Source organism: Carica papaya, chromosome 8 (genome assembly GCF_054855325.1).
Source record: "Carica papaya isolate Zhongbai chromosome 8, ASM5485532v1, whole genome shotgun sequence".
NCBI lineage: Eukaryota > Viridiplantae > Streptophyta > Magnoliopsida > Brassicales > Caricaceae > Carica > Carica papaya.
In genome coordinates this window covers 34,583,678-34,606,398 of record NC_142316.1, presented here as the reverse complement: position 1 = coordinate 34,606,398, position 22,721 = coordinate 34,583,678, and the positions used below count along the sequence as shown (strand labels likewise).

At 34.6% G+C, this 22,721-nt stretch overlaps 3 protein-coding genes across 9 annotated transcripts; 2 read left to right on the top strand and 1 right to left on the bottom strand.

Annotated features, from left to right (window-relative positions):
- The first annotated feature begins 3,282 nt into the window (after positions 1 to 3,282).
- On the top strand, positions 3,283 to 8,793 carry FAD2 (fatty acid desaturase 2). 4 transcript variants are annotated; one of them, XM_022038239.2, is made up of 3 exons: positions 3,283 to 3,454; positions 3,769 to 3,831; positions 7,250 to 8,793. In XM_022038239.2, exon 3 carries the CDS (start codon positions 7,261 to 7,263, stop codon positions 8,410 to 8,412), a length of 1,152 nt encoding a protein of 383 aa, XP_021893931.1. In that variant the 5' UTR covers positions 3,283 to 3,454; positions 3,769 to 3,831; positions 7,250 to 7,260; the 3' UTR covers positions 8,413 to 8,793. The 4 variants fall into 4 exon arrangements, with proteins under 4 accessions (XP_021893931.1, XP_021893929.1, XP_021893930.1 ...); XM_022038237.2 differs by having other exon boundaries at positions 7,246 to 8,793; XM_022038238.2 differs by lacking the exon at positions 3,769 to 3,831.
- Positions 8,794 to 13,402: 4,609 nt separating this feature from the next.
- LOC110811698 (VQ motif-containing protein) lies at positions 13,403 to 14,362 on the top strand. The gene has a single exon (XM_022038259.2). It carries the CDS (start codon positions 13,483 to 13,485, stop codon positions 14,092 to 14,094), a length of 612 nt encoding a protein of 203 aa, XP_021893951.2. The 5' UTR covers positions 13,403 to 13,482; the 3' UTR covers positions 14,095 to 14,362.
- Positions 14,363 to 16,738: 2,376 nt separating this feature from the next.
- On the bottom strand, positions 16,739 to 21,761 carry LOC110811746 (Plastid-lipid associated protein PAP / fibrillin family protein). Of its 4 annotated transcripts, XM_022038309.2 has the most exons (7): positions 21,351 to 21,758; positions 20,771 to 20,892; positions 20,580 to 20,663; positions 20,284 to 20,380; positions 18,602 to 18,818; positions 17,405 to 17,457; positions 16,739 to 16,949 (listed from the first exon to the last, which is right to left on the bottom strand). In XM_022038309.2, exons 1-7 carry the CDS (start codon positions 21,621 to 21,623, stop codon positions 16,854 to 16,856), a joined length of 942 nt encoding a protein of 313 aa, XP_021894001.1. In that variant the 5' UTR covers positions 21,624 to 21,758; the 3' UTR covers positions 16,739 to 16,853. The 4 variants fall into 4 exon arrangements, with proteins under 4 accessions (XP_021894001.1, XP_088065647.1, XP_021894002.1 ...); XM_088209521.1 differs by lacking the exon at positions 20,580 to 20,663 and having other exon boundaries at positions 21,351 to 21,761; XM_022038310.2 differs by lacking the exon at positions 17,405 to 17,457 and having other exon boundaries at positions 21,351 to 21,757.
- Positions 21,762 to 22,721: the final 960 nt, after the last annotated feature.

Sequence of the window (22,721 nt, the reverse complement as noted above, 5' to 3'; positions counted from 1 at the left end):
AAATTCAAATATATATATATATATATAAATGTTTGAATTCATAGGAATAATATAATACTATTACTACAGTTCCCTAATAAGAGTAAATTAACTAACTAATAAAATTAATTAATTAATTAATGTTTTATTAAAATATAGTTAAAATGAACTACAATTATGTAGTAACTGAAAAAAAAAGAAAAAAGAAAAAAAAGGGGGAAAAAGAGGGAAACGACGACGTTTTGAGAGGCAGGTGAAGTATAAATCAGAGAAGGGAAAGAAAAGAAAAAAAATAGGAAAGAAAAAGAGAAAAAAAAAAGGAAAGAGAAACAGAGAAGAGAGAGGGCGGGGAGGAAAAAGAAATAAAGAAAAGAGAAAACAGAGAAGAGAGAGAGCGGGGAAGGAATAGAAGGTTCGAGAAAGAGAGAGAGAGAGGAGCCGGAGAGGGGAGGAACGAGAAGGGAGAGAGAAGAAGAAAGAGGACGGTGACGGTGCGATCAGCGGAAGGAAGGAAGATGGAAATGGGAGGTACGGTAATTTTAAGTTTCATTTTAGTTGATGTGGATTTGAAAACTTGCCATAGGTGGAGGAGTTGGTGTGAGTGTGAGTGGAGGTGTGCGGAGGAGACCGCGGAAGGAGAAAGAAGAACAAGTGTGGCGTGGGAGAGAGGTCTGTGAGGGAGAGGTGAGGTCGTGTGTGAGCAGGGGCGCATGAAGGAGACCAGGCTGCGGGATGAGAGAAAAAAAGAAGTGCGGTGTGTGTGAGTGTGGTCTGTGAGGGAGAGGAGATGTGGTGTGTGAGCAGGGGCCCATGGAGGAGACTAGGCTACGGGAGGAGAAAAATGAATGAGTGCGGTATGTATGAGTGTGGTCTGTGAGGGAGAGGAGATGTGGTGTGTGAGCGGGGGCATATGGAGGAAGCTGGGCCGCGGGAGGAGAGAAATGAAGGAGTACGGTGTGTGTGAGTGCGGGCTGTGAGGGAGAGGGAGATGTTATGTGTGAGCGGGGGCGTATGGAGGAGGCTAGGCCACGGGGGGAGAGAAATGAAGGAGTGCGGTGTGTGTGAGTGCGGTTTGTGAGGGAGAGGAGATGTTGTGTGTGAGTGGGGGCGCATGGAGGAGGTTAGGCCGTATGAGGAGATAAAGGAAGGAGTACAGTATTTGTGAGTGCGGGCTGTGAGGGAGAGGAATTGGTGAGTGTGAATAGAGGTGTATTGAGGGGGGGGAGGGGGGGGGGGAGGGCTGCGGGAGAAGAAAAAGGGAGATGTGTAGTGTGTGAGTGAGGTTCGTGAGAGGGAGGAGCTGTTGTATGAGTACGAATGGAGGTTTGCAGAGGGGACCACGGGAGGAGAGAAAGGTGATTTCGGGATTTGAGAGTGGAGTATCTAGAGTAGGCCGTGGAGGGGGAGAGAATAAGGGATTTGGTGAGTGAGGTGGATATGTGTAAAGGAGGAAGTAGTGTGTATGGATGTAGAAAATTTAGGAGGAGGAAAGGGAGGCCATAGACCGTGGGAATGAAGTGTCGAAATAGAGGTGTGGGGGTGTCTTTGTGTAGGGAGAGGGGATGAGTGGTGTAGCTGTGTGGTGTGAGAGTATGAGCTGTATATATGTTGGTATAGTTGCTGTAAATGTGATAGTTAGCAAGGGAACATTACAGGTGTGAGTGTGTTAAATGTTAGTGCGTGTCTTATGCAAGGACATGATGATATTGTGTTGAGTTGGTAGCATTGAGGGACACCGATATTGGTTGTCGTTACCTATAAAAAGTAAGTTGATTGCCAATAGTGGTGATGGTCGGAGGACTCCGACCGGAAGGAGTTTGGTCGCCGATATTGGTGATGAAAAATAATGGTATCTGTGTGTGTGTGTGGCCTATTAGGGGTCGAGAGGTAGGTGAGTTATTGGTGGTCGCCGATACTGATGACGGGTGAGAATATTGGTACGCCTGGGGTGACGTTGGGAGACGGTCACACATGGTATGCATGATATTTAAGATACTGGGGGGTACGTTTTAGTCCTGTGTAGTCCCATAGGGATAATAAGGTAGGACTTAAGTTGGGTGATGGGGTACATATAGAAATACCGAGTTTCATATTTGTGCATATCATATTTGTAAACTTAATTTTTACTGTACTAAATTATATGAACTCACTCTCTATTATTCACATATGATGTAGGAATAGAGTCGGGATCGAAATTGTTAGTTCCCGAGCCTAGCGTATAGAGCAACAGAACAAGGATCTTTATTGACAGAATTGAATGTGTAAAAATTAGTAGTAGAATAAATAGTATGTCTATTGATAGTGTATATGATTATATTTCACGTGATGTTATATGTATGATTGCAGGTCTATCTTGACTTTGAACAATAGATGATAATAGTGTTTCTATGTGCATGACTGATTTGAAACGAAATTTCTATATTTGATCATGGATTTGTTGTAAACTACATTATTAGAAATAAAAAAGAAACGGACGTTACAATTAGGTATTTAAATGAATTATTTTTGTTTATCTATGAACTATAAGTATGTGTTTAATTGTTAGTAATGTTAATATAAGTTTATTAATATATTTTTAATAAAATTTAAAAATAATAGATACATATATAACAAATATAAAAAATACCATTTTTTGAAATAAAAAATAAGTATATTTATTAATATTAATCATAATATATATTGTATACGAAGATAAATATTAAATATTAACTATTTGAAAAGTAACAATGTAAACAATAGTATTAAAAATGAAATTTAATTTATATATTTATTAAGCATTAAATTCGTTGCAGCTAGTTAAAAATGATTTTTTAATTGTAAAATATAGACGAAATACGACAAATCCCAGTAAATACACAGCGGTAACTGTAAGATACGTGTATTTCACGGTGCCTTCGGATTGCTAGTTGGTTCGGTGGTCTGGCACAGCAGACAGCGGCTCAGAGACGTATCATCTCTCTCTCTCTCTCTCGTACCTGACCTGACGCCATTAAAATAAAGGGGTTTTTTTGTCCAAATACAATTATGCGAATCTGCGAGGCACGTGATTCGGCTTAGATATTTTCACGAGGAGAGGATCCGATTTGAACCGTTGATTGAAGCACGGAAACGCAGGAAACCAACGGCTGGGATGAGATGAGATTCAGTTAGGAGCGAGAGGCTAAGCGTTGATATGGGTCACGCAAGGCAAGTACGACCATCCAATGATTGCGTTCCACGTGGAATAAAGCTGAGGAATAGCACGTCCAAGCGACATGTTGATATCTGGTAGGTCCCATGGGAAGGAGGGAATGGCGAGCTTAAATTCGGAGCTCTGCAGCAGTTCTAGGAGAAGGGCCGGCGCCTAAACGGCCACACGAAGAGAGAGAGAGAGAGAGAGAAAGAGAGAGAGAGAGAGAGAGATAACGAAGGGGAGAGACCGGATACGGGGGAGAGGCATTTGCGTTCTGTTCGGTGAAGCTTTTCTCTTTCCAAGGTACTGCTGTATATTCATCGTCATTTTCTATACATTCGAGATGATTTTCGACAAATCTGTTTCGGATTTTGGAAATGTTCTTCGCTTTTTCCACTCAAACGTTGAGGTCTTATGATTGCTTGTTGCTCTGGTGACCTAATTTAAGCTAGATTTAGACATTTGCCGTTTTTCCTTGACTCTGTTTGATGTTCCGCTCACATTTTGTCTTTTTACGATGGATTTTCGCCCTTTGAGCCTAAATTTGAATTAGATTTAGAAGTCATCTGTCGGTTTCTGTTCATGAGAGTTGTGTTTTGAGATCTTCTTTGTCCGAGGTTCTACATGCGGTTTTCGGCCCTAACCTGAGCTTAGATTTGTATATTTTGGCGCCTCTGTAGGTAAGTTTTGAGTGAAAATTGCAAGTTGTTTCTTTACTGATTATCTTTTCGCCTAAAACCGGGAAAAATGCTATGTATCGTTTTAATGTTTTTATACATCCCCAAAATTTTTGCTTCCATTGTTCGGATCTGGTGCTCACTTTATGCATATTCTGTCGATCTCAAACGCATTTTAGTTTTATAATCTGGATCCGCACAGTCACAGATTTATCTTAATTTATTCTGAATCTCTTATGGATGAATTTCTGTTCATCAACTTTCCTTCAAAATTTTTCTTCTCGCTTCTGGTATATTAGCTACTGGCATTGCATGAAACTGTCTGCTGTTTTTTCTTGCCTGAGTCTGTTTATTTTCCCGAGTTTGCTCCTTTTTTTTAGTTTATTTGTTTCTTATCGTGAATTTTTTAATGTTAAGTTGTGAATCCTACGATATTTAATTTTCTGGATTCTTGTTCCTGATTTGATTCCAAGCCATTGCATTACCTTTCCATGTTTTGGAATTTGGTTCTTGACAACCATTTTATATCTTAATTTGTTTAATGGTACATGTGTATGAAATGATTAAATAATGGTTTCTTTTGTTAATTGCATATATACCTGTTTTGGAAAATATAAAAGAAATTCTTAATTTGAGCGTCCGGTCGTTATGACGAAAGGCACAGTCTAATTGACTGGTCTAGCGGTCGGCTCTTCGGTCTGCGTGAGCCGTCTAGCTTTTCGGCTGGCTTTGTTTTCCTCTCCGGATTTCTTGGTTCTTTCTTAAAAGTCTATAAAATATTGTTTTTAGAACAGTAATTTATAATTTTGATTTAATGCTGGTAAGAAAATGTTTTCATCTGACTGGTTATTTTCCCTAAGGTCAGAATCTTTTACCTTTTTGTGGTATAAGAATATTAATAACTTTATGCTCCCGGTAGATTCCCTCTTCTAAGTGCTCTTGCTGATATTTTATGCTCTTCTGAGAGTTCAGATTAAAGGTTTGATTCCCTTAAAATATAACCTATTTGGATCAAAAAGGACTTTATATATATATATATATATTATAGATTTGTCATTATAACGGGTTTATTTATGCAATGTTATAAAGAAACAAATATATTAATTTAATTTTTGGGAGAAAAAGTACTTTCGGCGCGCACTCGTGATAAAAACTCATTAAATATTTGACCATATGAAATTATTGTATGCCATAGGATGCGTGGAATATAAATAGTGGTTATTCTAGTACAAATATAAGGCGGTGGTGATCTCCTTTTTTTCTCCGGAGAAGAATGTTTTAAAAAGAGTTTTCAACAAATGATACTATTTTGAGCCATGATTTTTTTGTTAATGGATGAGGTAATAAAACTTTTGTTGAAAATTTTGGATGGGTTAGTAAAATTATGAAAATTTATAATTTAATAGTAGACTGTCTATAACCTCGTTTTCAAAACAGATTAGTAAAATTATCACTTTTTTGTATTAATAGAATTACCTCTTGGATGTGCGGTTAGTATTTTCGTCTATTCTTATGGATATGAGCAACAAGTTGTAGTTTTTGTTTTTAATTGTTATTAAATAATTTTAGGTATACATATATATAATTAAAATGATGTACAGACTGTGTCACTTGCCCAATCACGTGGAAATTCTTGATATTGGTTCTCTCTTCAGCAAGGTACATGAACGTGATTGATTTTGTGGCTAAAGTTTGCTTTGGGGTCGTACACCCTCTCGGTTGACGCGGTCGTACTAATTTTCAATAGTTCGATCATGTGTATGACTGCATGGGCACCCCACGGTTGAAATGGTCCCTTCTCAAATAGGTTGTCACTTGCGTCGTTCCATCGGTCTGGCTGTTGTGTCGTTTTCTTCTTTACTTTCTTCATAATAAGTTTGCATCTCGTGGTTCGTGTCACGTGAGCTTGCAGATGGGTGTTTGCGCTGTCGTCTTCCATTGGCGACGTTGATTCCCTTCATTTCCAGTGGAAGAGCATTGTCTGTCCTCTTTCATTTTCTTCTGGAATGGTGGTTGGCGTCGTCATTAACTATGTATTGTGTAGGGCAGAGAAGACAGCCTTTTTATTAATCGTTAAAAAATGTTAATCAATCTGGTCCATTTAAGTTAACTTTCAATCAGAAAAGTTAACTGAGTGTCTCACACAAACTGCTACTTTTTTTAAAACACAACTTCCTTTCCATGTTTAAGTTTATTAGATACTTGATGATCTTTTTAGTCTATGTTGTCAATTTAGTTCATGTTCTTAGAAATTCACCTTACGTGGGATGTTTGAAATTTCCTTGTAAAATAGAACATCCTACTGTTTGGGGTTATTTTCCTTTTCGTGAAGTTATAAAATCAAATCCAGTATTCTGTCAGATCAGTTGTTTTGTGGCGTATTAGGATTCTGTATGGCTGGTTAGAAGCTAAAACAAGTAAATGAATAAACAAACAAACGCGGGAGGTGTGGGTGCACTCCAATCATGACCTTAACCTTGTTTTTGGAGCGGTACCCACCTTATATAGTCCTCCCTGGTCAACCTCACACGACATGTGCAAATGGCATTTCCTTTCTTCCCTTAGTGGATATCTACTCATTATTTTGTATAATCACTTTTTCTCTCTCTCGTTGCGCGGGAAAGCTGACAGGTCGAGCAACTTGGTTAATCAAAATCTGATTGGACAGTTTCCTGGTTTGTTCAATATTAGAGCCGCTTGTCTCTATCTTTGAAGCTCTGAAACATCTGTTCACCGACAATCTGCCTTCAACTTTGATAGCCGAAAATCGCTTTAGTCAATTGCATAATATATTTCCATGTCAATTGTCAATCTGCCTTTTTTTTACCTTACATTTCGTATTTTGTCGTTTTAAAATTATTGCTGAGCAGGGTATGTAACAAGGCGTCGGATTCGGGCTTAGAAAGCCCACATGGGGCACTCGTGTCAATTGAATTTTACACTTCAAGCATGGGAATTTGCTTAATGAAGTGTATTTGTTTTAAGATTTCAAAATTAGAACTTCTATTGTAGGATTGGTTTTGGATGTAGATTACGAATTTATCCTTACTGGTGTTGTTTTGTTAGTTTAATTAGATTTTTGTTTTGCCTGGATTTTCAGTTCTTTGCGGCTATATGATATATTTTTATGTTGAAATTGATTTAAATTTAAACTTTATAAAATAATTATGAGAATGTAATTAGATTGCTAATTTATCCTTACTGGTGTTGTTTTGTTAGTTTAATTAGATTTTTGTTTTGCGTGGATTTTCAGTTCTTTGTGGCTATATGATATATTTTTATGTTGAATTTGATTTAAATTTAAATTTTATAAAATAATTATGAGAATGTAATTAGAATAGAAATTTAAATCTTAAGTTTATTAGAAAATTTAGATAAAACAACATGATTTACGTCGATTTTCTCTTTTCCTGACAGTCAGGTAGGGAAACGATGGGTGCAGGAGGCCGAATGTCCGTACCCACAACACAGAGGAAGTCAGAATTTGACACCCTGAAGCGTGTTCCTTATTCAAAGCCTCCGTTCACACTGAGTCAGCTTAAGAAAGCAATCCCACCTCACTGCTTCAAACGCTCTGTTGTGCGCTCATTCTCTTACGTGGTCTACGATCTTGTCATTGCCTCCCTCCTCTACTATGTCGCAACCAGCTACATCCATCTCCTTCCTCATCCTCTCTCTTTTGTGGCGTGGCCTATCTACTGGGCTCTCCAAGGCTGCATCCTTACCGGCGTTTGGGTTATAGCGCACGAGTGCGGCCACCATTCCTTCAGTGACTATCAGTGGCTTGATGACACGGTTGGTCTTATCCTTCATTCTTGTTTACTTGTCCCTTATTTTTCATGGAAGTACAGCCATCGCCGTCATCATTCCAATACAGGCTCTCTTGAGAGGGATGAGGTTTTTGTTCCAAAGCAGAAATCAAGTATCCGATGGTATTTCAAGTACCTTAATAACCCACCAGGCCGACTCCTTGGTCTTACCATCACACTCACTCTTGGCTGGCCTCTTTATCTAGCATTTAACGTTTCTGGCAGGCCTTATGATCGGTTTGCTTGTCATTTTGATCCTTATGGCCCTATCTACTCCGATCGGGAACGCCTCCAAATATACATCTCTGATGCTGGTATTCTCGCTGTCTGTTATGGGCTTTTCTGTCTTGCAGCAGCAAAAGGGTTTGCTTGGGTGTTCTGTGTTTACGGGGGACCGGTGCTGGTCGTGAATGCATTCCTTGTATTGATCACATACTTGCAGCACACTCATCCTTCATTGCCACACTATAATTCTTCAGAGTGGGATTGGTTCAGAGGAGCTCTTGCCACCGTAGATAGAGACTACGGAGTTCTGAACAAGATCTTCCACAACATCACAGATACACACGTGGCTCATCATTTGTTCTCAACAATGCCTCACTACCACGCCATGGAGGCCACAAAGGCGATAAAACCGGTATTGGGAGAATATTATCAGTTCGACGGGACTCCATTCTACAAGGCAATGTGGAGAGAGGCAAAGGAGTGTATTTACGTTGAGCCAGACGAAGGTGACCAGAACAGTGGCATATACTGGTACAGAAACAAGATCTGATGATTTGTGCAGGTGATGGGAAGGTCCATTCAATAGAGATATTATTTAGTAATTTGGGTACCTGCTAGTAGTACTTTTAGGTTGTCTTGTTTCCTTGGAATTGAAGCTGTCTTGCAATAATTTTTTCAGGGGGGCTAATTGTGGTAGAAATAATACACAAGCATTAGTTTTTTTTTGAAGGGTGTAGTTTGAACCAAAAAAAAAAAAACAAAAGTGTCGATCTGGGTTTCAGTCCTGGTTTTGGGTTTTTATTCTTGATTGGAAATTTGGCATGTGACGACGTGGTTTAACCGAGATCGTAATGCCATTGGTGTCATGAAGACATTCAACTGTTACTTTTCTCCGTCAATTATTTCAATGAATGAAAAGTATGCCTCCAAAGTCGCTATGGGTAAAAAGGGGTGCTGGCAAGATGTGTATGCGTATCCTCCAAGTCCACCTTTTTTTTGTTTTCCTCTCATTAAAAAAAAAATATACTCAGGCCTCCCATTTAAACGTTGTAGTCTTTAAAGGAAAGAGAGAAAAATAATACGAAATAACAATGCGCTATTTGTATTCCACGTATCTTCTTCTCCAAGTAGATTAAGCAGGGAGAGAGACCTCTTGTGAGTTTAGTGGTTGTCAAAACAGATCTTCAGGAGCAGTTGGGTAAATTGGATCTTTGGGTGTGGCCCAAAAAGAAAAAGAAAAAGCACCAGTAGTATCCAAAACTGATGGATACTGGATACGCAAACCACTGGTTTTGGGCCTATCAAAGATGAGACCTAGTAATTATTTCAGAACGTACGAAGATGGAGTTGGAATAAATTTCCAAATGGATTCCACAATTCTTTTTTTTATTTATATTTTAACTCCACTCGTTGAAACAAACAGATTTATATATTTTATCAAATAAAAACGATAAAATTAATTAATTAATTAAAAATAAAATATAAATTAATTTAAGTAAATAATCCCTAAGAGTTTGCTCACCTACCAAATTTATCAATCACCCAAAACTCCCTCAATTACTTGTCTCAAAACTTTGTTGGCTTTTTCCCATTCGAAAGGTTTTGTTGCTCGAGTCAATCGGGTAAAGATATCTCACGAACTAATTTCAGCTTTGTATTTAACTCAAACAATTATCACAATATGTAATTAGATCATAATTAATGGTATCATAATCAACAATTTTTTATCGAAAATACCGGAATCTCAATCTACTACTTGAATTTACTTTTTATACAGAATGATAAAAAGTACCAAACTACCAATAAATGATTAATGAGTTAATTAACATAATTATTTTTTGTTTAAAATTTAAAATTTTAATTTTAGTGCTTAATTATTAAAATAAATAATAATAATAATAAAAACATTACGTATCTTAAGATTTTTTGCTTTCACATAATAGGAAGCACGTGGGTTGAATAAATATACATGAAGAACCAAAATTGACCGACACCTTGTCAATTATTTTATTTTGTATTATATACGTTGCTTTACAATTCATACAAAAAAAGACTTGTTTGGACCATTTACAACGTATTTGTCCTCTCGCTTTCATTTTAATCTTGTTCGTGTAGAAGAGAGATTACAAGAGTAAATGACTAAATAATATTATTATATACATATATATATATATACATTTTACAATTGTGTAACACAAGATCCTCTCTATAGATGTAAAGCTAAGATTGTATGTGTGTGTGCGTGTGTATCTACATAAGAACAACAGAGATCCCACTAGGGTTTCTTTGGTTTCTTTTGTTCTATTGTTTAAGGTGATTCCAACACTTTGGTAGCGATTATTTATATCTAGGTTAAAGTATATTTGTGTATCTACACCTTATTTACATGCAATCGTATCTTTTTAAACCCTAACGAATACGTATAAACATATATATATATATATATATATAATTTTGGAGCACATTTGTGTGTTACTGCAACCCGTCTGGTCTACATATTCTTCGTGTGGGCTCATCTTCTGTGGGTCTGGATTGATTGTGTTCCAACATTATCAATAAAAAAAGAGCAACATGCACCGTTTCTCTTGGAAGTAATATGTTTAGAGTAGGTAAATAATCCTTGACATTTACAAGTCAAGGTCTTCTCATCTTCTTACTTTTCAAGATTACAGACGTACATTATATATATATATATACACATACACACACAGAGATACGGAAACAACATATATAGTATATACAATTCGATATTCTAGAACACACCCACTGTTAAGATATCCCAAGATACATCTCCAACCACCTGATTTACTTACTATAATTCCCAAATCATTTGTTATGTTATGTTATGTTACGTTATGCATGTTTATGCGGTATGGACGTGGACAAAAGTTTATATATGCGACTTATATAATTAGTGTTTATATTTAAACGGATTATTTTAAGATTAAATTAAAAATATTAATTTTAAAAATTAAGGGCGAGAAGTACGTGACGGAGGAGAGTAGGCAGAATCCCAGCTAGCTCTTACCCCCGTGGCGAGAGTTTTAAGTGGGAACCACGTCATCAGGGTGGGCCCTCACACACTCCCGCTTCGTGTTGGTTGGAACTCGTTGCGTCACGGTTCGTACGTGTCAGGTGCGCAGTGCGCAAAGCATTCGCCACGTGGCAGGTGTTCGGGGTGGGCCGGCCCAGGCCCAGCCAGCACAAGACTCGTGTGTGTACTCAGACTAAAACGTCCGTAGGCCCCACCCCCTCCCCAATCCTCCAAAAATCTTTCGTATCTCGTCGAATCTCCGCTTCACGTGCACATCCAACGGTCACTATTTCTCTCTGACACAAAACTGGGAGGCAGTTCGCTGAGTTGCCGAGTTGTTGCTTTTCTTATAAATATTTTATATTTTATTTATTTATTTTTTCTGTGCCGGCTTGTCATGCTCTCCACCAATAATCCCTTGAGCAAATATCTTTTTTTTTTATATTACATAAAATTTTAATTAATTTAAAAATAAAAAAAAAATTATGAAAAAAAATACTTGAAATATAAAATCCCATTCCTATTTACTTATGTAGAAAACTATATGTATATAAATATGCACGTTACACGTACAACGTTTTTCCTTCCATCTTCGGGCTCGATCTTCATAATCTACTCATATATATATACATATACACACACACACACACACACACACATATATGTGGGTATCCACGTTTATAATTTAGATAAGAGGAAAATTAGAATTAATTTGGTATATACACACAATATATTTATGTGCGATATATAATAATAATAATGTTTAGAAGTACTTTTTCCTTATGGGGAATGTTTAAGAGTCCTTATAAGTTATGAATATTCCACTGTATATATAGGCAGACAAATTCTACTGACTACTATATTACACACACACACATGTATATATATATATATATATATATATGTAAACGTATATGGTAATACATTTTTGAGTATCATCCACGTTATATATAAATATAAAGAGCCAATAGACGTTAAAGCCGGTTCCAATTTATTGTCTTTTTAATTCTATACATTAACTTCTCAATATATATATATATATATATATAAGACTTTTTCTCTGTGTGTGTATATATATATGATTCTCTATAATATACTATAAGGATTTCTTGCTATGTTTAACAAAATTGCGTATGGGAAGTAATTGAATTTTGGAAATCAATTAGTGCTTATGTTTCTTGGGTCACGAAAGCTACCTCAATATATATATATATATATAAGCTATGAATTAATTAATTATGGTACAATTTAATTATATACATACATACATATATATTTATATCAACCGGCATTGATAGATTTCAATTAGTCATATGATTATATTTGTCATTTTTCTAAAAAAGGTCATGATTATATTTATATATAAATAAAATAAGTGCATAGAGACAAACGAAAAAAAACGAAACTATATATATATATATATATATATACGTACAGAGAGTAATTTATATGTATATGCGTATAAAATGTATTTGTACGTATATGTTAAATGCCCGTACGAGAGATACATTGATATTTGACTTTTTTTTTTTTTTCTTTGAAAAATTACAAAACTAGAAATATAAAGCGAGGGAGGGAGACGGCGTTAGGTGCCGTTTTGGGTCGGGAGTGTATCTGCTACGCGGAATTTGTACGGTTGTCGTTAATGCAGACCATGATACCTACGCGCATTCAAAGTAATTCTTTCATATTTATTTAATTTCGCGTTTTATTTAATCAATTATTTAATTAAATTCAGTATTTTAATTTCACGCGAAATTATATACAAATTATATTCTGAATTATTTTTAATTAATAAATATGATGAAGGAGAAGGGTATTTTCAAAATTACATAAAATTCTCATATGTGTATATATATATATATATTCTCAAAATATAATTCCCTTTTGAGCAATTTCTTAACTCTATTCCCTCAACTTTAGCAAATCGATCCCACCCATCTTACACACACACACACACACACACGTACAAACGAATACATACATATACGCACGAACATATATATATGTATATATATATATATATATGTATAGGTAATAGAGAAGTTTATATGACAAGTGTCAAAGATGAAAGGAATCAATAAATAAATGATTATACAACTATCTAAGGAAAGTGGGAAAGCATGTAGTTTATTAATTTGCAAGATGTGCCAAATTGAGTTTATATTGAGGGTGGTTTTGGTCATTACAACTTCAAATTGAGTATAATTATAGTCATAAAATTTATATAGTCTTTCAAATTTAAAAGTATACGAAATATAAAATAAAATTAGTCGTCCATTATGTGTCTCTCTTACCCTGTTGACTCTTTTGCATTTCTTATAATATATAAGAATTTACTAATCTCATCCATCAAATAATAATCCCCTCGACAGGTTCAGCTTGTTGTTTTATATACATACATACATATATATATACATGTGTGTGCGCGTATCATCACTGCGGCAATGCCTACGGTGTATATATATATATATATATATATATATATATACATAATCATCAACTTTCTTTTTCCTTCAAGCAAAATATTCAACTCTCTCTCTTCCTCTCTCTCTCTCTCTCTCTTTCTGCAGTTGCTTAATTTCCATGGAGGACATCATGAAGAAACAAACTTGCAGTTCATCAGCGGCTGCAGTGGGATTGCACAAGAACTCACAGACAATATCAAAAACAAAGCCGAAAATACGCATAATTCACATATTTGCACCGGAGATCATCAAGACCGACGTCGCAAACTTCAGAGAGCTCGTTCAGAGACTCACCGGAAAACCCACCGCCGATCACCTCAAGGTCCGCAATATGAAGAAGCCAAGGTTGTGCAGAAGGAGACAAGACCATCATCATCAACAAGAACCAGCCACGGTTAGCAGAAAAATGGAACAGCTTAGAAATGGGTTGAATGTTGTTGGGAATTTTGGTACTACACACCAGAGGGTTAAGGAGGAAGATGATCATGACGATGACAATGGTGATCGGATGATGGTGTGGGGCAGCAGTCATAATCATCATTATGATGATGATCATCAGAATTCATCAGGTGGGTTTTTGAATGATTTTGCGGACTTGGATGGATTCATTCAAGAGCTTGGTGATCAGTTCCCTTTGTTTCCTACGGATCATGCCAGTGCTCATCATCATCATCATCATAATAATCACATTCAATATGCTACTTCTGAAGAAACTCATCAACTTGCTTGATGGATTAACGATTATCGACGGAAACGACGACGTACGGTCTCAGCTAATTACTGTATTTTTATTTCCTTCGTCTTCATTTCCTAATTTTCAAGAATGTTTTTTAATTTTCTCACAGAATTTATTTAATTTCTTGACATCTGTAGGATAGCTGCTGCTCTCTGTTCTAATTATCATGTGTTGTTTTTCTTAATTTCTCTGCTGTAAATACAAGGGATCAACTTACATGACTGTTCTTTTTGCAGAGAAATTCAATATTGTTGATTCTGTATATTAATTCTATACACACACACATACACACGCATATACGTATATTTCCTCCATTCTTATGTAATTACTACAACCGAAATCTATTATTCTAATATGTTATTTATTAATTAAAGAAGTATTTTGCTTCTCTCTTTTTGGATGTTAGCAGTCTTCTTAGTCTTATCTGTGGGGGTATCTCTCTGGATCTCTTATATATATAATATTAAATATATTGTAATATATATATATATATACCCCTCTGTGGTGATACTATTTAGGAACCTAGACAAGTATGACCATGCAAAACTGTGTCATTTATTTTTTGGTTTAATTTACCTTATTACTTTTCTCTCAATATTCTATATATATATATATATATATATATAAATATATGTTTCGAGGAAATTACTTTTATGATATGTATATATATCCCTATTGGATTATGTATTGACAGGTAGACATGTGTGTATCCAAAAGTCTCCCAAATTTCACATTCACCTTTGTCTTGTTTACATTAGATTACTCTTTTAATATTACATATAATGTGTGTATATAATTCAAAAGAATAGGCCTGTGTATATGCGTATGGTATATATATATATATATATACACACCCACACACACACATTCAAATGTCAGATTAATTAATTAGAAAAAATTGGTACGGTACCCATCAAAATTAGTGGGGTATGAATTAGGATCAAGAGCATTTGATGAACTACATAGCAAAGCAATACATGTATACAAGGGCCAAGCATTAGGATTCAATATTTGACCCTGGGTTTGTACCCCGGAGTCAACGTTTTTGGTAAACTTTATTCTCAAATTGCAGATATTAATATTTGGTCGGTAGGGAAGACTCGACTAAACTACCTATTCACAAATTTAAAGTTAATGAGGATGATGGATGAGATTACATTTTGCAAATTGCATCTACTCTTCAATTATTACACAACTAATTCTATCCTTGGCATTTTGTTTTGTTTTTTTTTTTTAATTAATTCTTTTTAGCAAATGGGCAAACCCATTTCAATTTTCTTTCTTTTCTTTGAGAAATTTGCAAAAAAAAAAAAAAGAAATCAATTCATAATTTTGTGTAATGAATCTCATGATCTTCGCAAGGATCATCCATTGAAGATGTGGAAGAAGAACTTGAACAAGTCCAAAGGCATACCTCAAAAAGGGAAGTGAGTGAGACAGCAACATCATATATTCTAAATTTAATTTTTTTTTTTTGAAATAACACAAAATATGGTAAGTAATACCTATTATCTGAAGGTCATGTGGAGTCCAAACCTGCATGATGATAAATATTGAATAGAATTCTAAACAATATTATATTAAATCCTTACTGATAATTTTATGAAGATTAGTAAGACGATACAACAGATATATAAGACACTGTAAAATTTCGGATAAACATTTTCGTAACAAATGATCTTTTCCCAATATGGTCATATACTAAAAGAATATATCACAAATAGCCTTTCTCAATCGAATGTCAGTGTTGCTCCTAAGCTTGTGAAAGTTCATTCATAGGTTAAATGCTATATAAGCAAGACTTTATTTTTAAAGTCTGTGAATTTTTTTGAAGTGGGTAGGTTTTGTCTGCCATCAAATCCAAAATCACCGACTGATGATACAAGTAGTATGAGATGTCATCAATTTAGATAATATTATAAGGGAAAATTGCGGAAATGGAAAAGAAAACTCTAATTAGTCAAGTATTTACATATACAATACTTGCAGAGTGAATGCTTTGACTATTCTTTTTCTTTTAGATTAAAGATAGACAGCAATCGTCTTACCTACCTGCTTCTGCAAAGTCCGAAGGGAGCTACAAATGCAGAGACACCCAGATGTTAACAGAACCTAGAGAAAAAAGAAATAGAACTAAAGGATCATTTTGCACGTAGAGAATATATTCAGGTGCACAAGAGAAATTATTTCTCATAGACTGAGAGGATATCTAATCACCTTTAAATTTTCGTTAGAACTATTTACATTTTCGTCGGAAAATTGTACACGAGGTCATGAAGTAAGATAAAATTGAAGAAAAAGTCACCACAAGGAACCTGGCCTTTATGCAACGAGGCTTGGATCAGCACAAGAAAGGAAAATTGAGCATTCATGTAACATAACGAACCTAGGCAATGTATACGGTTTCCAAGTCCAACCAACAAAAATAAAGATACGTTGCTTGCGAACGCACTGGAGATAATAACTTCAAAAAGTAGGTGTTACTTCAATGATAATACGGCCTACCAGCAATAGAGTATCCTTCGTCTGTGTTTTACCAACAAGCACCAAATTCCATGCTTTTCTTTGGTTAACTCATTTACGCCAGTAAAACTATCAACTAAATGAAGTAAAAATAAAAAGAATGCATCTCAACATGTATGAGAACAATAGATGGATAGATAAATGAAATGAAACCATTAATTCTTTCATTTTGTTTTAAATTTCAGGAGAGTTTGAGGGCAGAATAAGCCTTCCCACATGTAAAAGAATCTCTAGCTTTCATACTCTGTCAAAGTCCCCGCAGCGGGAGATAATGGTGTATCCAACCTTGTTAGAACTTCGGGCATTCCAGCAGTATCTCTAATTATCTGCATCATAGCATTCAAATTTCCAGTTTTGTCAGAAGGAGAACAATTTGTAATGCATTATGGTCTATATAAGACTTTTCAAATTCAAGGTTTCAGAGGAAGTACTAAGTTCTCCCAAAAGAAAAGAAGAATTAATATTTAACATTGTGACAACACGTGAAACAGACTCCATATATCATGTATATTTTGTTCGAAATCATACCGGTTCGCTATGACGATGAAAATACATTTAGAATGAAGAATAATTATGGTAAATATTAGGAGAAATGACATGTATTAGGCTTAACCCACAGCGAATAAAGATTCAAGTGCATCAAGGAATCATGAATTCATTATCTATGTGCCACAATCTAGTGCAACATAGAAACCACTGAAACAACTTGGAAGCCATCAAATATATAAGGGGAACACTAAATTGGAATTAAGAAAGGCAAAAGTTCCAGTCATGAGCTTACAAGTATCTCATCATCGAGATAAGAAATCATGAACAATCTCTGGAAACTCCCACCTGAATGCAAAGAGCAGGATTCTGTGTAAATTCTGAAGTGTAAACCGTTTAAGGATGCAGAAAGCATTCAAATTAAGCATTGTATCCATGAAATTGTTTAAAAACGTTTCTATTCTTTTGGCCATTATTCACTGAAAATAGGCAATTGCAGTAGCAGGCATTGTCAAATAGCAGCATGATAATAAAAGTAAAAATTAGACATGGTCATATAATTGATAGTAGATCACCAACTCAGAAGGTGGTGATGATAGATATTTTCTGTAATAAGAAGGAAGTGCATTCTCTATACAATCAAATATACCTCAAAATATGTCCATAACTCGTTGTGTACATCCAAGCAGGATATTTTTTTTTGAAATTTACATCCAAGCAGGATATGACAGCATAAGCACAACCACAACCAAACAGAAAATGTATATTTCCAAGAAACCCTAGTGCAATGAGAACAGAGAAATCGATATGCATCCATATTCATCTCCACAAGCTCATGGCATTAACAAGGAGGTTTAAAATTTTTAAAATGCTTAGGGCACCATGCAAATTTAAAGGCAGGCAATTCCTAAGAAGATAACCAGAATATAATAATAAATGACAAGAAAATAATAGTGAGGAAAAAAGAACATCCCTGGACAAAATACCTCATATCTTATATATGAAAGATAAGAAAAAACTAGGTTAACTTTCAAACTTTAATATTTCCAAAGTATAATGCGCTTGGAGGATTTATTCTGAAGCATAACTTGCAATCCTCACCATCCCTAGCGCTGAACAAGAAAAGGAGACTTTAAACATTTAACAAAATTACCTTTCTCAATTAACTTAAATAAAAGAAAGAAAATAGAGAAATCTATTATGGAGAAAGTAGAATTCCTAATATTTCCGGACACCTCAAAACAAGTTCTGATGACTGTTAAAAGTGTAAAGCAGCAAGTAAAGCTAAATGATTTGCCCCAAAAAGGGGACATATAAATCACTGAAAATTCTGAAACAGGTTGTCTAGGAAATAAGAAGCCTTCACTTTTTCAGACTAACATGTTCTCCAGATACTTAGTGAATGAATAAGGATTGACAAAAGAACTTATTTTTATTCAAAGGAGATAATTTGAAGAAATCTCTGATAATGGTGAAAAATTGGAATTCTTACCGAGGGGAACCCTTAGTCCACTGGCCATCACATCCCTAATAGCAACTGGAAGCTGCTGCAGTGCTGTAACTGCCTGACCATATGCACCTCTCAACTGTTCTGGTACTGTTTCTTCAATAACTTTTGGCGATTCAAGAACTGCTTCAATGTACTCTTCTTTCATTCTTAGTGGCCCCTCAATGGATAACTTGGTGGCTAGGGTAAATTTGTTTTCAATCTGCATTTCAGGACGAAAAAAAAAAATAATCAAAATCACTAAAATGTGCCACAAGGTAATTTGTCATATATGAACAGTAACAACCTACATCCTTAGAATTATTTCTTACAATCTGCATTGCAGAAGAAGTATACAATATGTGATACAAAATATCATGTCTAACTCCAATGCGGCTTGGGCTTAAGCAGGGGTGTTTAGCATGGACATGGATACCAGTCTTTAACTAGGAAACATTTATAGTAAAAAATACACACAATCAATAAAAATTCGACATTGGTATTTAAATTCATTTGACATTAAAGATAACAAAGATAATACAAACCTACAGGGAATTTAAAGCCAATATATAAAAGATAACAGTTTCATATTTCTACTGAAAATAAAAAAGAAAAGGTTTCATATTAATTAGTAAAACATAACTGATTAGGCTCTGCAAAACATAATGGCAACTGATTAAGCACCAATTGAATAGAAAGGTTCAAGATTTAGACATTAAGAAACCAATAGTTCCATCTTCGTGTTTTATTTCAGTTTCGGGTTTAAGAGTATCGCCAGTCAAGTTTCCATTATTACATCTCATAACCTCTAGAATGGATCACCAAAAATCCAACATGATGAACCTCAAGGGTCAGACACAAATCCTATAACCACACCGAAGTCATATCTTACAGTAGATCAATTGAAGAGTACGTAACAACTCTATGGAAAGCATCATTAAAATGATTGTTTAGTACGTGTTATTTTGTACACTGAAGTAGATTTCTCAAAGAAGCAACTTCAACTGGGTCATGTAAGTGTTCAAGAACAGATGTTGCTTCAGAATCGCCAAAATCTCCTTTTCAATTTATAAATCTAATAAAGTATAACAAAGAATCATGGCCTGAGCTGTTCATCGCCCAACTCCCACGAGCCAATATATCCTCCAAGTAACACCAAGTTTGCACAAGTTTTATAGTATCCTTGTATATTTCCCAGAAATTCACTATCTATTAATCTCCAGAGTGCCGCAATGCAAAACAGAATGTCAGTTCAGTACCATCCATATATTCATAATAAAAACTTGTTATGATCCCAAATAAAGACTAGTTCAACAGCAACCAAGAACTAGAGACATTAATTTTTTGGTTAGATAGCCCAATAAAACATAAATGTAGACTACACTCATTTGATTCAGAACCTAATCACTTTCTTACCCTTTCTGTTAGAGTAAACTGAAGCTTGGTTGGTTCAAGACCTAATACTTAGAAGGAGAGGAACATCTAGGCCGAAGGCCATGGTTAATACAAAACCTAAAACTTGGTAATACTGCTGTAACTTGACGACTGAGTAGCATAAAAAATCAGTTGAAAAGTTTATCACATAATTGAAAATTATGTCCAAATTCCATATCTTAATAGTGCTTCTTCAAATGCAAAATGCATTTTTATGGAAATCCACAGGAAGCGAACTTTGGGAAAAGAATTACCGAGGACAGTAATTTGATGTCTGCACAAACATTTGCATACCCATCCCTAATCACCATGTCGATTTTTGACAAATTTGCCAATGCTAAGGGAAACCTCCTGAAACAATAAGAAAGTCCAAAGCCACAATATTAGTTGCCAGTCAAATCAACCAAACAGTAGAAGACTCATCACAAGATTGAATCGTGTTAGATTCTTCTTTTTTTTATAGAATTAAATAAAATATAAAATTCTGGATATTAAGCATTGCATTCTAAACAAAAAAAAAATCACATTAGATCCGATAAACATCACTCACTCAAATATAAATCTAGCAGCAAATAATCCAGGGCTCCCAGGTCCAAACCACTCAAAACTCCATCGGCCTTCCAGATAGGGAGACCTGGAAAGCTATAGAAACCAATTAAAGGCCTAATACAATATATAACAATGGGAGCGTTTTAAAAATCATTAAATAAAATAAAATTTGAAAGAACATAAATCACCTACGTGGTTGGTCTCGGCGTTGAATTAAGCCGCTCAAGACCTATTATCCTCTCATTGACATCAATACGCTGCATATCTGTTGTCTTTCCAGTGACCAAAGCCTCAAATCCCCCGGAATCCTTAAACTGAAATAGTAGTTCCACATAATATACACAGATTTGGGCTTGAAATTTCCGAACAGCGAAAGTTCACGCAAATGAATACTAATCAAATCATTTTTACACAAAATGAAGAAAAGTCAAATCCAAATTTCAAAGTTCAATAAATTCCCTGGGGTAATTTTATGAATAGTTATCAAACATGACTATAATGACTCTTAATTTCATACCCATAAAAGCTATCGAAACCAGTGAGCTGAGAGGAATAAGAGACTCATACGGAACTATCCTTGGTCATACTTTTCATTCTAGGTTCCCTCATTTCCTCGTAAACCAATTAGACCAAAAATCTAGCAACAGTTATGTAATTTAGAATAAGAAAGCATGCTGTATCAACTGAGAGAAGTTTAATAAAAATCATCGCGGAAACACAGAATAAATACTCAAGACCATCGATTTTAGAATGAGAATTTTGTTGGACGCACAGCGAGAAGAAGTGATTCTTTAGCAGAGAGCCTCTCCATCTCCTTGGCGTAAGCCGCCGGAGTTCCTTGTACGGCTTGCTGAACCATTGCTCCGCACCCCGACCTCCATGTGATTTTCTGGTCTCCGCATATCCTCCAGCCAATCTCCGGCAGCCTCGGGAGAGAAACTCTCCCTTGAGAAAAATAAGAAGAGGATGATGATGATGATGCTGATGATGAGAAACTCAAACGAACTGCAGAAACCGCAGGAAAGGAGCCTTGCAGTGAAGCCATTAATGAGGGCGAGAAGAAAGGGGAGATGAAGATGCTGCTGCTACTCGACTATAATCGAGCAGGCAGGCGCTTGTTAATTATACTTGTGTTTTTTTTTTTTTTTTTTCTTAATGCGGGAAAAAGAAGATTTCGCTGGTCTCTTGCATTTTCTTTCCTTGGCTTCTATTTCTCCGCAAAAAAACACACCAATAAAACGCCGCGTTTCTTTGTCCAGCACGGCCCAAAAAAAGAACGTGCAATCAATTTTTCAAATTATTTTCTCATTTTTCACAAACTAATTAATTTAAACTGTAAATTTAAATATATAGTTTTTAAAATACTAATTAATATTTTAATTCTACTCTATAAATTTACAACTTTTTTTTTTAAAAAAAAAATTTCCATGAACAAATGATGTTTCGTTGTACATAAAATAATTATTTTTATTTAAAAATAAGTACTTATACGTTTTATTTTTATAAAAATAAATAACTATTTTTAAATAATAATTAATAAAAATATATATTTATTTTTAATGTTCTATGATCCGTATTAATTTATATTTTATTATTAAATTTAAAATAATATAAAAACTATAAATTAAGTAAATTTATTAGATACAACGTAAAAAAATTAAATAGCAATAAATAAAAAAATAGAAAACTTAATTTTTATATTTCTTAAATTATTTTTCTACATAATAGACAGTTATAATTTATATATTATTAAATAAGAATTTTTATAATACATATATATATCTAATATACATTCACCAATAATAAACTCTTGTGCTCACTTTTTTATAAATAATAAAGAAAAATATAAAAATAAAAATATAACTAATATCTAATTAGTTATATAAATAATATCACAATAATTAATGTAAAAAATTAGATAATGATCATTAAGTACACGTTGAATCATAATATATTTAAATAAAATATAATTAATTTATTGTACAAAATAATTATTATAAATATTATTTTTTTTTACAAAAATATGAGATCTATATATTATAGTTCAAATTAAGAATAATTTTAATACGTACATTCAATATTTATATATATATATATATAGTGAATCGACTTTAATAATAATTTTTTATTATTTTTTATATTT

What these genes read in the sequence shown, in the direction of transcription:
- FAD2 (XM_022038238.2), top strand. Translation starts at nt 7,261, where the DNA reads ATGGGTGCAGGAGGCCGAATGTCCGTACCCACAACACAGAGGAAGTCA.
- LOC110811698 (XM_022038259.2), top strand. Translation starts at nt 13,483, where the DNA reads ATGGAGGACATCATGAAGAAACAAACTTGCAGTTCATCAGCGGCTGCA.
- LOC110811746 (XM_022038309.2), bottom strand. Translation starts at nt 21,623, where the DNA reads ATGGCTTCACTGCAAGGCTCCTTTCCTGCGGTTTCTGCAGTTCGTTTG. An exon ending in TCAACGCCGAGACCAACCAC is followed by an intron (nt 20,664 to 20,770) that starts GTAGGTGATTTA and finishes ATAGCTTTCCAG; the next exon opens with GTCTCCCTATCTGGAAGGCC. An exon ending in TGGACTAAGGGTTCCCCTCG is followed by an intron (nt 17,458 to 18,601) that starts GTAAGAATTCCA and finishes CTTTGCATTCAG; the next exon opens with GTGGGAGTTTCCAGAGATTG.